Raw genomic sequence first — 16,439 nt, 5'->3', positions numbered from 1 at the left:
CTTTGCCTATCTCTTAGCAGATTTTCCCTCTAATGTTTCTGAGCATGATCTAATGCCTTGGGCATATATGTAGAAGCATGTTGAGTTGGCTTAGACGCTGGAATGAAATACAGTTGAGTCTTAAACAGTGTGGGGATTAGGGGCACTGACACCCCCACCCTGCAACAGTCAAAAATACTCATGTTAACTCCTGACTCCCCCAAAACAACTGTAGCCATGCCTCAGTATCCGTGGGGGGTGGTTCTAGCCCCTCCTCCACCATGGATACCCAAATCTGCAGATGCTCAAATGCTTTATATGGAATGGTGTAGAACAATGCACACAGTCCACCCGCCACATCTGCAGGTGCCCAACCGTTAATCAAAAATGCTGTTTTTGATCTCTGGTTGGTTGAATCCATGGGATCTGGAGGGTCAACTGTATGTTTACTGAAAAAAATAAACAAGAGGACCTGGACGGTTCAAACCCGTGTTGTTCAAGGGTCAACAGTCACTAGAGCCAGGGTTCTAGCTCCTCTTATTCCTGCTGGGTCTCAGAAAATCCTTGGGGGACTGTCAGGGAGCAAGCTGGAGTCTATGTCCCAGCTCAGCTTAAGACAGGCTGGGCCAGGCCATGGGCTCTGGGTGGGAGGGATGGGCCGCAGGACCCTCACCAGCTGCCTGAGCTCTTGCAGATGAGCTCCAATTGCATTGTAAGACATGACCTCTTTTGCAGAGGGAAGCAAAACTGTTTGACTTAATAAACAATGTTCTCGCTCATCATTTTATAAGAAAATGTCTCTCCAGGGGCACTGGAGATTTTCACAGAGACGGACTATCTCACTTGGGTTGAATGCTTGGCTCTCAGGCAGAATTCTCTACTTCAATTACTGAAGCAACTGATTTTCAAGGAAAAGTTTATTCTACACAAGGGTATTCTGAATGCTGAGCAAACTCCAAGAGAATAAGCAATGAGGCTTTTTAGCCTATTTTGCACAGCATCTGTGAAAAGATGGCTAACCTAAGTGTTCTTGTGGGATAATCAAGAGTGGTGAAGTTTTTGAGGGCAACTTAACATTCCCAAGGCCTAACAGAAAAGCCTGGCATAGACAACACTCCTTGGGGAAAGCCAGTTAAGTGATGAAAGCAATCACTGGTGCCCTAAGGCTTTAGAGCGCTCTGCTAAATTTGTACAGGCCAGTGAGAGAGCCAGGCATATTTGCAGGCACACCAGTGCTACAGAGGAAATAAGGGAGTCATGCATTAATACTCCTCCTGTGAATAGGAAATTCACATACTAGAAAAGATAAGTGTATCCATACAGAACCAAATACAGATAATAGAAATTCTGTTCAAGAAGAAGACTGTTTGTACTGTTTTAAGGAGGTCATTATGTGGTAATTGCTAAATATATTAAGACAATGGTTAACAATCATAATAGATGTTCATACAGAAAAAATACTTTTAAACAAAGGTAATGAGTCCTTTATAGAAGGGAAATCCACAATATTAAGAAAAAATAGAAAAGACACTTTAAATTCTGGCCATTTATAGGCTTCGCTATTCTCTTAGCCCATCATCGCTGGAAGGCAAAGCAGACATTTGTTTCACACTGCCAAGCTGGCCGTTTAAAGAAGGGGAGGAGTATAAATGAAAATTTTTGGCATTATTTTTTTCATATAACAAAACCAGTATTTGTTATGATTTGCTATAATTGTCTTTGCCTTAAGGCTGCTGGCAGCTACTTTAAGAAAGAATTACTACCAAAACTTCAAACATCTGTCAGTTCAAAGGATCTTTTAAAAAATTTTAGTCTTTTAAAAAAATTACTCAAGGTTATAATACATATACATTATATGCATATAGCTATATATAGTTTTTCCCCAGAAATACAAATCATATTATGCATATAGTTTAAAAGCTGAAAACAGTCCATTAACATAGATAGATAAATAGATAGATAGATAGATAGGGAGAGAGAGAGAGAGAGAGAGCGCTTATGTCGACGCAGCCCCTGTTTTAGGCAGTATTCTGAGATGGCCCTCACACGTCCTCCCCAGTGCCAGGGTCACATGACCCCCCGGACTGTAAATACGGCCGCTTTTGTGCCTGCGATTAGGGTATATTATAGGACACAGATCGCTGCAAACGAGAGTATCTGGGTAAACCGGACCTAATCCCACAAGCCCTTTAAAAGTGCAGGATTTCCTCCTCGTTGCAGAAAGGGCAGTCAGCGATTCAAAGCGTGGGAAGGATTCACTGCACGGTCACCATCTAAAGATGGAGGGGGCCACGCAGGCAAGGGAAGCAGGTGGGTGGTCTTCAGGAGCCGAGGGCGGCTCCCACTGCCAGCCGGCACAGAGCGGAAACCTCGGCCCTGCAACCCTAACAAACGGCACCCTGCCAGCAAGCAGTGAGGCCGGAAGCCAATTTGCCTTAGAGCTTTCAGAGTAGAATGCAGCCCAGGTGACGCTTGGACTTCAGCCCCGTGATACCCTCAGCAGACTTCCCGCCGACGGAACTGTGAACTTAAAAATCCGTAATTTTTAATCAATTACATTTGCTGCAATTTGTTATGTAACAACAGAAAACAAATTTAGTCCCTCTCTCACTTCTTTTTGCCTCAGTATTTTCAAAAGTTACACTATTATTTAGTCACTTCTCTATTTATAGACATTTAGACTGCCTTAACATATCTGTTGTTAGAAAATAACATTCTTACATGTATGAGTATCTGCTTATTGGTATCAAATTGTTCATAGTATATGAACACAATTTTAAAAATGTGCCCATGATACCAAAAACAATGACAGAAAAAAAAGGCAAAAACAGTGACTTCATCAAAATTAAAAGCTGGTGTGCATCAAAGGACATTATCAAGAAAGTGAGTAAAACCTACAGCACAACAATATTTGTAAACCTTGTATCTGATAAGGGTCTAGTATGTAGAAAATATAAAGAACTTTTATAACTCAACAAAAAGATAAACAAATAATCCGATTAAAAACGGGCAAAGGACACTCCCCTCCCAGTGAGGGAACCTACACGCACGTGCCCTACTGCAATACAATGTCTAGCGGCGGGATAAAGCTGGGCACAGGCTGACTGCATGGCCAACAATGAAGTCCCAGGGTGGGATTTCACCCGTAAGTATTGAGGAAGGTTTCATAAAGTTGAGTTTTAAAGAATGGACAGGAGTTCACCAAGCCAACGAGGGTAGGAAAGTGTGAAAGAGCAAGGTATGTTTAGGGGAAGCCGAGTCATCAGGAATAAAACAGGATGCCTGAAATACGGGCAGAGAAAGAGGCAGAATTCCGTCACGCTGGGCCTCTTCCACCACCCACGTAACAAGGGCTCCAGGTTACATGGGGGCTGGCACCACAGTCTGCATTTTTCAAAGTGTGGTGGTGGCGTGGGCAACGTGCAGGGCAGGAAGATGGTGGATGCGGGAGTCTGCGTGTGGGGAGAGGCGCGAAGGACCTGGTGTGACAGTGGGGATGGAGTGGGGTTAGCGGTTTTGATTGATATTTGGGAGACAGAAGCTGAGAGAATACAGTGACTGACTGAAGGGGAGGAGATAGAGCGGGAGGAGCCTGGGGGGCTTTCTGAGGTACGGACGGGGATCTCTGAGCACGTGGCAAGGCCTGCCATATGCCTTTGATTGAAGGGGCGCAGGAGGAAGCGTGTCTGTGAGGAGAGGAAATGAATTCAGCTCTCATGTGCTGAGGGAGAAACGTCTGGGGGACGTCCAACGGCAAAGGTCTGGTAGGAAAAGGGAGTAAGGGCCCAAAACTCAGTGGAGAGGTCTTAATCAGAGATGGGATTTCAAGGCTAAATGGTTATGATACTGTTTGGAATAACAAAAATCTCACACACACACACACACACACACACACACACACACACACCTCACACACACCTCACACACGCACACACACCACACCACATACCTCACACATTCACACACCTCACACACACCACACACACCACATACCTCACACACACACCACACACACCACACACACACGCACCACTCACACACACACACACCACGCACCACACACCACACACACCACACGCACATGCGTGCTACCAAGGCCCTGCCAGCTGCTGCTGCTTCCCTCTGCAGATCACCTAGCGCTCATCCATCAAGACATATCATGATGCTGCGTGTGTGTGTTTTCCAATCTGTCATTCGCTATAGCCCTTTTACTTCGCGGTTTGCCTGTAGAATCAGCCAAGTGACAATGCAGAGGAATCCTTGGTCTTCTCTGCCCTCTCCCTCTGCTCACAAGTGTTCTCTGGCCCAGCGGTGACAGCATCCTGGCAATACTGAATGCTAGCCAAGCACCATTTGACTGGAGAGGCGACTAGAAATACTTGGTTGACAAGAGTTCTCTTAAGGAGAAAAAACAACTAAACCAATCGCTCTGTGTCAATACTGTGATGTAATACATCCCTAATGTTTCAAGACTTCTGACAACTGCTTTGAAAAAGTAATATATGCTCAATATAGTACCTTAAAACAATGAAAGCATAATTTTCTAGCCATACCAGCTTAATGGTCAAAAAATTTTGAGGGCTTATACAACTAAACAAATCCTAATGCAAAGAAAATTTATTGATTAAACCAGATCTAAAATTCTGCTCTTTTGTTCACTCTTAACACTTACTAAAGTAGATGGTATTGTCAACTAATGACCTTATAGTTTTACTATGCAAATAGAAAGGTAGTATAGTTTTCCTATATATAAGGGATTTTTAAATTACCTAAACATTTCCAGCAACCCTACACAAGTTTCTTCTTTATATGTCTTCTTTTAAAATGTTTTATTATTTTTTGAGGCTAAATAATAAACAATAAATTCAATTTGAAACACTGGCGCACTGACAACCCTGCGTGGGCCACGAACCAGAGCAGCGGGCGGTTCTCCCCTGTGCAGCTGGCCCAGCAGCACGTGGACTTGCACGGACACTGCATGGGGCGCTGGGGTCACAGAGAGAGAAGACATGGCTCCTGGCACTCAGGGCGACCCCGCGATGTGCTCTGGTTCTCCAACAGCAGCCCATGGACTGTTATTTCCCCTTTCCCTTCAACAGTGGAGCAGTTCTACTTACTCTGTTTCATATATTAAACTTTCTCATAAAATTTAGCTTAAAGAAAGAATTTTTCCACACACAAAATAAATACTAATGACGTTTACAAACCTCTGCGCTAGCAGTAGAAACACAGGCACAGCCAGAACCCACCCCCGTGCGACCGGGCCTGCAGTCTCACCTGTGCCGCCACCGCCCGGGGCCACCACCACCCGGGGCCACCACCGCCACCACTCCCTTCCCCGCAGAGCCTTCCTGGGAGCGCACGCTGAAGACGCCAGTGCCAAGACACAGCCGCATGCCCCCCTTAGGCAGCGTGCCCTTTTATTACCGCGCTGAAGTGAAGCGCAGTGCTCTATTTTGGGTGGGGGAGTTGAGATCCGTGGCACTGTGGAGGATGCAATGTTGACTTTCCTTTGTACTGTGTTACAACTTCCATTTTAAAATTTCCCACATGTAACATTCAATTGGAAAAGCAACAGTTGTTTTCAAATTTTAAGTAAGAAAAAAAAACATAAAATACTCAACACAGGAGTCAAGAAGCAATACAAAAGTATTCCAAGATCTTTTTCTCTGCCCCACAAGGCGACTGTGGAGAAAACTTTGTAGCCAGTTGGCTACAAAGGTCGCCTCACCCCATCAGAGCCATGCTGGCCGCTTAGGGAACAGAAGCCCAGCGAGTCTCCTTGACTCCTCCCTCCCTTTCGAGGGGAAAGCGCTGCTGCTGCAGATGGTCCTTCTGAAGGGCCTCCCTGCTCTGCCAAAATTCAAGTTGGCACCCCCCCGCCCCGCTACGCCTCCCCTTCAACACGGCACGGAGCAACACTGGAGTCAGGCCACCGTCCCTCCTGCCCAGCGGATGCTCCCCTGGCACTGAGGACCCCAACGGCACTGAGGGCCGGGCTGCCTCCCACGGGACACACCAGCCTGTCTCCCTGGGAACCCGCTCCCCCACGTGCAGTAAGGCAGAGCTTTGGGCTTCCTGCATTCTGGAGCTGCACCTCCCCGCTGAATTTGCTTTGTTCTGTGTTTCTTCTACTCATTTTCTCTGGCACTGAATAGACGCATCCTCTTCTCTCCCTGAAGTGGTGACAGCCAAGGCTGGGATGTGAGTTTCCATGTGGAAACAGAAACAGTATGAAAAACAGGCCATCACACAGGCCTTCAGAATACACTGGGATTTGAGGCAACACTCCCAGCTACATGAGAGGCAGCTACTTTATCTTGCTTTGCCTCCTCTGCGTATGTACCTTCTCTGAAGGCCAAAGATGCCTATGACCCAACTACACCATCCTAACCCAGAGTCTCAGCCTCATCAGAATTCCCAGGGACTTTTACCTGATCTGCTTGCCTTCTCTCATGTCATACAAGGAAAAGAAGACGTCGGTGTCTTCCCCAATGGTGTTGTAGGTGAAACTCTTCAGGCTGAGGAAGAAGTGATGTGGCACTGGCATCCGGCAGGTTTCCCCATGACGGGGGCGCATTGTATCTACCTAACGAGGAAGGCAAAAACAGTGATTTCTATTTTAGTTATCCATTATTTTAATTATAAACAAAACGAAAACTAAATGACTAACTCTCCTGGTACCGCTGAGAGAGAGGCTGGAGGCGCTCCTCTAACAGCAGGGTGCTGCGTCAGCGCGCCTGGTCTGAGGCGGGCGACTGTGCAGCGGGGAGAAGGGAAGGGAGTGGCAGAGACAGAGCCCCGGAGTTCCACCTCCCAAGGGAGCTCGAAATCTCCACCAGCCCAGCAACAGCTCAGTTCTCCAGGGAACCATTTTCAAAGTCATTTCTTGGAGATCGTGTCGTGACCCTACTGAACTTGATTTACACTGTTACATGGCATTTTTATGTTCTTCCAGACTAATTCATTTTAGTCACTCAGTCTCCTTTCTTTCAGTTGTGCTTATGTAAATTTGCACAGAGGAGTGGAGACTGGACAAATTCATTCAGAGGTCAGAGCTCCTTAACATGAAAGGCACCACACAATCAAAAAGTCAGTGGCGTGTGTCCTTCCCTGGGGAGTCCCTGTGTTGTGATCTCTGGGAAGAAAGAGTTGAGGGGAAAATCTGGGAAGCCTGGTTAAGCTGCTTACCTGGGATGTGCTTTGCTGCACACTCTGCCGGCTGGATAAATGCTATGGAAAGAAAGAAAGGAAAATTCACTCAACTGGGGAGGGAACTTTTATTAAGCATCTTCTGTATACTGGGTATTCTATATGTCTTTTATATATATATATATATGATCTCATTTAATTCTGATAACTTTGTTAGGTAAATGTTATTCGTATTTGATGGAGACAACTAAGGCTTAGCACAAGGCAGTCATTTGCTGAAGTTCACATAGCAAGGAGGAGGCCACGTCTGGATTCAAACCCAAGGCTCACCAGCTCAGAGCACCAGCCAAGTCACAGGCGGTACTTGCTACTGGATTTTGGCTGGGGCACTGCCCTCCCCATACACTGTCCACGCCAGGCCCTGAGCTGGACAGCCCAGCTTCTCCAGTCTCCCCACACTGGAGGGGGCAGAGCTTTTAACCCCTAGGGGCTCCCTCCCAAGCAGCTCTCCGCGCTTTCTTTGCTGCCGGCCGAAGTGAGAAGCAGCGGATTCCAGTCCCGGCCACGCCAAGTAGGTTGTGAAACCTCAGAGAGCCACTTACTCTCTCCAAGAGATATTTTCCTCAACCTTAAAGTTCAGATAAAAGCTTTTATTGTCTTTCTCACAGCGTTATTATGAGGCTCAAATTCCCTAACAGGAAGCAGCATGACAAAGTAATTAGAAACCTAAGTCAGGATACCTGGTTTGAAATCTTGACTCATTTGTAAACTGAGGATAACATTTTGTGCTGAACTCAACCTTGCTGGATTTTGTGCAGATTAAGTCAGCATAGTGCCTGTATTTGAAAATGGTTGATCACTGTTATCTATAATTAGTATTCTTTTGTTAATTTATTGATTTTAGAGAGAGAGGAGAGGAGAGGGGAGAGACAGAGAGACAGACATCGGTCTGCTGTCCCACTTACGCATTCACTGGTTGACACTTCCGTGCTCTGACCAGGGGGCATCAGGATGAGGCTCTAACCAACTGAGCTCCCTGGCCAGGGCCAGTATTCTTATTATTGGTGTTCTTCTTCATAATTAGTTATCACAGAAAAGTCAGTCACATTTACAAGTAACGTCTTGCCAGAAAAAATTACGGGCTCACAAACATTAGGCCCCTGGTCTCGGTGAACTGAAAAGCGAGAGCTTCTATCCTGCTCCCTTTTGCGTCTCAGAGGCGTGAGATGGCATTCATTTGGTGAGTTGCTCCCTACCATATGGGTACAAGAAATGGTGGCTGATCAGAATAATTTCATTTCTTTTCCAAATATATTTATCTCTCAATAAAACTGAAGTACGGTTAAATATTAAGGCACAATTAAGAGGAACTTAGATTATGAAATATTAATATTAATTAAACACTAAAATGTTGATATTAATTAAATATTAAATATTCATGGCATTAACAGCTAAATTAGCAAATTATTATTGACTGTTAATATTCATTCATGGGACCACATGTTCCCATGATACATATTAAATGCAGCTGGCCTTCTATAACCATGCGTTTTACGTTCATGGATAAAACTCACCACAGATTCAGATATTTGGGGACCATACTGAGTCCATGTGAATGAAGTGATGTGTAAGCATACCCTGCTGTAGCCTGTATACAAATATAGCTTATATGCAAATACTCTGCCATTTTATATAAGGGACATGAGCATCCACTTATTCTGGTCTTTGCGTAGGATCCTGGAACCAATTTCCTGTGGATCCCAAGGGACAACTGTATAATAAAAACAGACCTCTACCAGCTGGGGAAATCATCACATTGGATGTGTATGTACAAAAGAAAAGTTCACATATAAAAGAGGCTGTAAAAATGCTTTTTAGAAATCAAGCTTTCAAAGAAAATCAAGTTTTATGTGGTTTACTGACCCATATCCACTAGGAAGTTTACTAACCTAAAATGCTTTCCATTGTTTAAAATTTTACAGGTGGGGGCTGCGCTAAGTCAATCTTCTGAAGTGGATTTACTGATTAAGTCTTAAAAATGACCACCAATCTTAAATATAGATATTCAACTATAATTATACATGGAAGTTTACAGCTAATTTCAGTGTAAAATATCCAAGCTGACAATAACAAATGTTATTTTAGAGTTCAGAGGCACCAAAATTGGGGAGGACTTTTCAGCCTAGTCTGAGAGTACAAGTACATGGTGGTCAGAGAAAGGCACTGAAACGGGCATTCTGGAGCGCTTTTCACGACGCTGTTAGGAAAAACTGCTGCCCTGCCCCCGGCCAGCCTTCAGCGAGCCGGCTGACACTTGCCTCCACAGAGCCATCACCACCTGTACCACAGCTACACTTATTAGGGTTCCGTGTTGGCTGACCGACCCTAGACTTTGTCATCTCTGGGAGCAAAACCCGCCTTACCCACCCTTAACATCAAAACTATAAACCTCAAAAATATAAATTAACTTTAAAATGCATGGACTACTTTACTGCTTCTGCCAATTTTTTCTTCCACAGAAAAGTCAGGGTCAGCCCTTGAAAGTCTCTGGTCTATTTAGTCCACAAATGTCTGCCAATATAGGGGGAAAAAACTATAGCTATTCAACTGAATAACACAATTAATTCCCTCTACATATGTTAAGAATTGTGTTAGGTACTGTGGGCATTAAAAGGAAATATAAGACATCTCGTCAGGATTACCAATGATACTTGATTGTTAGTAAATAATGTATGTAATCGACTTAAATCCAGAATTGGAAGTATAAACATTGATCTACTAAAAATGTAAATTAGCACTAGAAGATAAGAGACTACCACAGTTCCCAACACATGCTAATGTAGAAGGGTAACAATGTAGCAGGAGGTTATAATTTGAATATTCTGCTAGGTCTTCCACAATTTAGAAGCTCTCATATTATATAATCTTCAAGTTCTCACTTTTCCCAAAGAATCATGGCTAACTAAGATGAACACAAATACTTCACGGTTGCCCTTTGAAGTGCTTTCTAGTTTAGGTAGCACCAATCCTCTCTCCACTGCTGAAAGTGGAGTTAGACCTGCCATATCGTCTGGATGCAAGAACTGAGGAGTGTTAGGGCTTCTTTTTGCTCTTGTCATATAGAAAATCCATCTGTGTATTTAAAGAGATTTTCATCAATCATTATCATTCAACACTGTGTAGGGGCTTGAATTTTTTACGAAAAACAAAGTGCACTAAATGCAAACTTAAGGTATAACCCTATTTATAAAGGTTTTCTTGTAAAATATGTGGCAAGGAGCATTATTATAATCAGAAAGTTTCATATGTAGTCTTTATAATCTCCAGTAATAAATTTAAATGTTAATACAAAAAAAGTTCTGAAAGGTTATTCCTTTGAAACTTGCTGATAAATTCAAGATTTAACCAAAACATTCACTATCTGCAATTTAACATAAAAGTAAGTGGTTTACAATGAATTTATGGGATAGACTCTCAGAATCAGTTTTTCTTTATCCTACCTAATTCTTTCCATCAAAAGCAAATACATAGGGTAAAAAGACAGAAAAATCAGCATAAAATAAAAAGGAACTTGTACCTTAGGCTTTTTTTTTTTAATCCTCACTTGAGGACATGTTTATTGATTTTAGAGAGAAGGGAAGGGAGGGAGAGAAAGAGGGAGAGAAACACGGAGGGGCTGCCTCTCGCACGCACCCCCACCCGGGGAATTGAACCACAGCCCAGGTCTGCACCCTGCCCGGGAATCAACAGGTTCACAGGGTGAAGCTCCAACCAAGCAAGCCACCCTGGCCAGGGCCCTTAGGCCTTTTTGAGAAACCAACATTTTAAATTGAGATGGAGACTATTATGCAAAGTGAAATAAGCCAGTCGGTGAGAGATAAATACCATCTGATCTCACTGATAAGAGGAATCTAATGAACAAAATAGCCTAATGAGAGAAATTGAACCAGAGGCACAGAATCGTGGAATGGAGAGCTGCAAGAGGGGGGACTGTCTGAAAGAAGGTGAAGGGATTAGTCAAAGAACATATGTGAAGGATCCATGGACAAGAACAACAGTGTGGGGAACGACTGGAAGTAGGGAGCCAGCATGGTGGAGGGGGGCGACGGGGAGGAAAATTGGGACAATTGTAACAGCATAAACAATAAAAATAATTAACATTTAAATGTATTAAAGGTGACATAAAGTCATATTTTTCAAAATAAAATATTTAAAAAGCTTGCAACAAATTGTTAGTCCTCTGTTCACCCAGACCTGTGCCCCAAAGATAAAGTATTTTCAATTCATTGCTGTGTTTTTTCCTAAAATTTATCAAATATTTCTAAATGTCTTACACAGTGCTTTCTCTTTATCCAATTTTAAATTTCTCTACTGGCTTTTTATTATGGAAGTTGAAGATTACTGCATTTGTTATATCATTTCTTTTCAACTATATTCTTAATATGTCACATGTTTTGGTCAAAACTTTTCATACTATTTTAACGTTTAAATATTGTTCACTACTGAGCCAAGTAGTGTACTTAATTACACTTCTTTCCTCTATTGCTTTCTGCTTTGTATTGGAAATAACCTAGTTATGGTTAAATTACAGGGCCTTTTCCCGTGCCCCCCTACAGCTCTCCAGAACAGCTTCCAATAGCGCTCTACACAGAGCGAACCCGCGGACGCCCCAGGAAGCAGCGTTCACCTGCAGGTGCCCGCCCAGCTGCCTTCTGCTTTCCCCGGGGCCAGCAGCTCTCCGGCTGTCCGGTGCCCAGATGGCATCCCAGGGCTCCCTCGGACGTTACCCTGAGAGCTCTGTACGTCTCTCAATGGGGTCAGCATTCCATTCCTGGATGGCATATGATAGCATCTTTTGGTTTCATCTCTCATTTTAAAGAAATAATTTAGTCTTCAGTAGTTTCCTGAAAAAGAGCTTTTAAAGAGATTCCTTTTTTAGACTTTAAGTGACCAAAATTTTCTTTGGGGTAGGTATTTTCCCACTTGATTAATAATGTGGCTCAACAAATACAAAATTCTAGGTTGGATTTTCTCCCCCTCAGAATTTAAAGGCAATTCTTCATTATTTCTCGTTTTCAGTGTTGCTTTTAGGAAGACAAGTGCCATTCTTACAACAAATCCTCAGTAGGTGACCTATTTTTCTCTCAGAAGGCTTTCAGCTTCGCGAACTGAAATTTCACAGTTAAGTGTTAAATACTTGTTTGACCCTTTCAATCTGGAGACTCACATCTATGTTCTGGGAAAGTTTCTTCTCCAGCTTTATTGGATATAATTGACATATGACATAGTATAACTTAAGGTGTACAATGTGATGATTTTGATACATATGTATAAAATGAGAACCACAATAAGGTTAACATAGCCTTCATTTAACATAATCACTTCGTTGTTGTTATAAGAAGATTAAAGATGTACCCTTTGAGGAACTTTCAAGTACACAGTACACTACTGTTAACTACCATCACCTTGTTGTACATGAGATCCTCAGAATTAATCCTCTTAAAACTACCCAAGTCTGTGCCTACTGATCAACATCCCTTCACTCCCTCCATCCTCAGCCCCTGGCAATCACCATTCTACTCTGTTTCTATGAGTTCAGCACTTTTAGATTCCATGTATTAGATCATAGAGTATTCGTCATTCTGTAGCTGATTTATTTCACTTAGCATAGTACTCTTAAGATCCATCCCTGTTGTCACAAATGACGGGATACCTTTCTTTCCTTATTGTTGCTGAATAATGTTCCATTGTGTGTATATATACACCGTGTCTTCCTTAGTGGTTCATCCATTAATGGACACTTAGGTTGTTTCGGTGTCTTGGCTACCGTGAATGCTGCTGCCATGAGCGTGGGAGTGCAGCTATCTGGCTGAGATCCTGATTTCAGTTCTTTTGGACACATATCCAGAAGTAGGGTTGCTGAATCATAGAGTTGTTTTGTTTTTGATTTTTTGAGTTATCTCCACGCAGTTTTTCATAGTGGCTATACAAATTTACATTCCCACCAACAGTGCAAAGAGCTTTCTTTTCTCCACATCCTCGCCACAGGTAATGTCTTGTCTTTTCGATGACAGGCATTCTGGGTGTGAGGTAGTATTTCACTGTGGTTTTGATAAGCATTTCCCTGATGATTAGTGATACTGAATACCTTTCCATTTTCTTAAAAAGAAACTTGTAATTTTTTCTAAAACTTGTAATTTTCACCAATATATATTCCTTAAATATATAAATACTTCTCCAAGTGAGTTTTACCCAGTCCCTTAGTCTAACTTTAAAAGTCACCTGAGGTTTCTGATGTTTGTTCTGCTTTAAAATTTTGTACCTTTCTTTTAGATACTTCTTCGCAGTCAGCCTGTAAAACGTAAACTTGGTCATTAGTCAACTCTATACATTTTAATAATAACCAATCGATAGCTCAGGATTTAACAGGTTATGTCTCTCAGAAATATCGATACATTATTTTCAGGTTTAAACACTACATTAACCAATAATTGGCTCTCTTCAGCTCCAACTAGAGAAAAAATTTAATTTTTTAAAAGATTTTATTTATTTTTAAAGAGAGATAGAAAGGGAGAGAGGAGGGGTGGGAAAGAAACATCGATGTGTGAGAGAAACAAAGCTCGGTTGTCTCTTGCACGCCCCCAAACAGGGAAGACCTGCAACCCAGGCACGTGCCCTGACCAAGAATTGAACTGGTGACCTTCACTTTGCAGGATGACGCTCAACCAACTGAGCTACACTGGCCAGGACAGAAACAAAATTTTAGTAACTGTGCAGATTGAAGGAGCTCTGTTCACCAGCAAAACCAACAGAGAAATGTCCCGCAGACATTACAGTAAGCCCAGCACTCTACACCTTAATTCCATTTAGAAAAGCAAGTGTGATATGCTGTCAGAATGAGGAAGGCCACTTAATTATACTGGGACAAAGGCAAAGGAACAATTTTAGCAACATTATTTCATAATGTAGTTAGAAAAATATAAAGGAGAAAAATGAGGTGTGCACGAACAAGCTACCCTGTGTGACATTTCTTACCATTTTATAAAGATCTGAGACACTGATCTGGTCCGAATCCACAACTTCGAAGTCCTTTCGAGGTACCAGGTCCAGGCCCAAATGCCTAGTAAAGAGAAAGATCACAATCAGCATGCCGTGTCCTCAGATTACTCACCTTTCTTTCTGTGCCTAAAAGCCTGTACCTGCCATGACGGTGTGGACTGAGGGTCAAGCACTGCCCCAGGTGGGACGTGCCCTTATCTGGTTATGCTTAAATGTGCTCAACTTTAGGTCAATAAGTAAGGCTAGGGATTTTAAGTCTGACACATCTCTAGTCATCAAGCAGTTCCCCTTGTGAAGGTAAGAAGGATGCCTTTGATATCACGTTAATAGACCGATGGAGTTTAGTAAGTTGTGTTTTCTATAGATCATTAGTAAGCCACATTCTGTTTTTTATTCCTCCCCATCCTGCAAGAATGCTCAAGGTTCAGTCATGCTTTACTACCATAAAAGTTATCCAGGATCTAAGGAGATATGTAATTCAAAATCCAACCATAAAAAATTGCCTGCTGAAAATATTAAATTTAAAGAAATGTATGTTTTGGTTGAGTTTTATCTCATTTCCAATTTAATTAATACTGACATTGAGCTATAGTAAAGACGTCACCACATATTAGCCAGTATCTTAAGAAACTTTAGGTAGGCGTTTGACCAAGGAGCACTGCTGCTGATGAACAGAACATATAGAAGGTCCGGCATAACGGGCAGAAAGGAAGAAGTAATGGTGATTAATGATGGATTGGGAGGCAGGATGAGGCAGTGAGTAACTCTGGACACAAAACTCTTGGCTTCTAACGTGGTACCTAATTATAGTCAATAGATGTTAACTCCTTTCTTCCTCTCTAGAAATACAGCTAAGTCTGGAGTCCAGTAGATCTGTGGAACCCTGAAACCACTTACAACGGTTATGTGCACATGCTCACTGATGAATTTTTTCTGAGGAGAGAGGCTGTAACTCTCATCAGGGTGGAGAGACACTCTGGGACCACCAGACTCCAAAACAAGGGTTATTATTGCTCCTGGCAAAAATGTTCCAAAGATGATGGGAGAAGGGTATGTACTTTTTGCTTCAACTAGACTATGAACTACTTTCATTTTTTAAAAAAATTTTTATTGTAATTTTTCCCTTTATCATTTAGTCCACTTATACCCTCCTCCGCCTCACAGTCACTGTTGTCGACGTCCTTGAGTCCTTTTTCCTTTTTGCTCAATTCCCTCAACCCCTCCCCTCCCCACCCTTAGCTGTCATCCTGCTCTGAGTGTCTCTATTTTGTTAGTTCAGTTGGTTCATTAGATTCCATGTATGAGTGAAATCAGATGGTATTTGCCTTTCTCTGATTGGCTTATTTCACTTAGCATAATGTTCTCCAGGTCCATCCATACTGTTGCAAAGGGTAAAACTTTCTTCTTTGTTGTTGTTGTTGTTGTTGTTGTTGTTGTTTATGGCCGAGTAGTATTACATTGTATAAATGTCTCATAGTTGTTTTATCCAATCATCTGCTGATGGACACTTGGGCTGCTTCCATAGCTTATGTAAATAATGCTGCAATGAACGTAAGGGTACTTGTGTTCTTTCGAATTAGTGTTTTGTGTTCTGTCAGATATAGTCCCAGAAGTGGGATCACTGGGTCAAAAGGCTAGTCCATTTTTAATTTTCTGAGGTATCTGTATACTGCTTTCCACAGTGGCTGCACCAGTCTGCACTCCCACCAACAGTACAAAAGTGTTTGTTTCTCCACATCCTCGCCAACATTTGTTGTTTGTTGATTTATTGATAACTGTCAATCTAACTGGTATGAGATGATATTTTATTGTGGTTTCAATTTGCACTTCTCTGATGATTATTACTAAACTATACTATAAGGCTACAGTAATCAAAAGAGCATGGTATTGGCATAAAAAGAGACACAGATCAATGGAACAGGATAGAGACAAGAAATAAACCCACACCTTTATAGTCAATTAATATTCAACAGAGGAAGCAAGCACATACAATGGGCTAAAGGTAGTTTATTCAATACATGGTGTTGGGAAAATTGGACAGATATGTGCAGAAAGATTAAATTAGACCACCTTCTTACACCAAACACAAGAATAAATTCAAAATGGATTAAAGAATTAAAAATTAGACCTTAAACCATAAAAATCCTAGAAGAAAACATGGGCAGCAAAATCTTGGACTTAGCACATAGCAGTATTTTATCAGATATATCTCCCCAGGCAAGGGAAACAAAAGAAAAAATAAATGAAGA

The 16,439-nt window shown here is 42.2% G+C and overlaps 1 protein-coding gene across 2 annotated transcripts in view; it reads right to left on the bottom strand.

Moving 5' to 3' along the window:
- DOCK3 (dedicator of cytokinesis 3) overlaps window positions 1-16,439 on the bottom strand; it is a 271,945-nt gene that overhangs the window by 129,842 nt on the left and 125,664 nt on the right. For both annotated transcript variants that reach the window (XM_054594754.1, XM_054594753.1), the window contains 3 exons: window positions 14,167-14,251; window positions 7,171-7,212; window positions 6,414-6,568 (listed from right to left, as the gene is read on the bottom strand). In XM_054594754.1, the coding sequence (XP_054450729.1) occupies window positions 6,414-6,568; window positions 7,171-7,212; window positions 14,167-14,251 (282 nt within the window). The remainder of the gene's footprint in view (window positions 1-6,413; window positions 6,569-7,170; window positions 7,213-14,166; window positions 14,252-16,439) is intronic.

Source organism: Pteronotus mesoamericanus, unplaced genomic scaffold (genome assembly GCF_021234165.1).
Source record: "Pteronotus mesoamericanus isolate MK-2021 breed Mesoamerican mustached bat unplaced genomic scaffold, CSHL_Meso_final scaffold_533, whole genome shotgun sequence".
Classification (NCBI taxonomy): Eukaryota; Metazoa; Chordata; class Mammalia; order Chiroptera; family Mormoopidae; genus Pteronotus; species Pteronotus mesoamericanus.
This window is presented reverse-complemented; position numbering and strand designations above follow the sequence as displayed.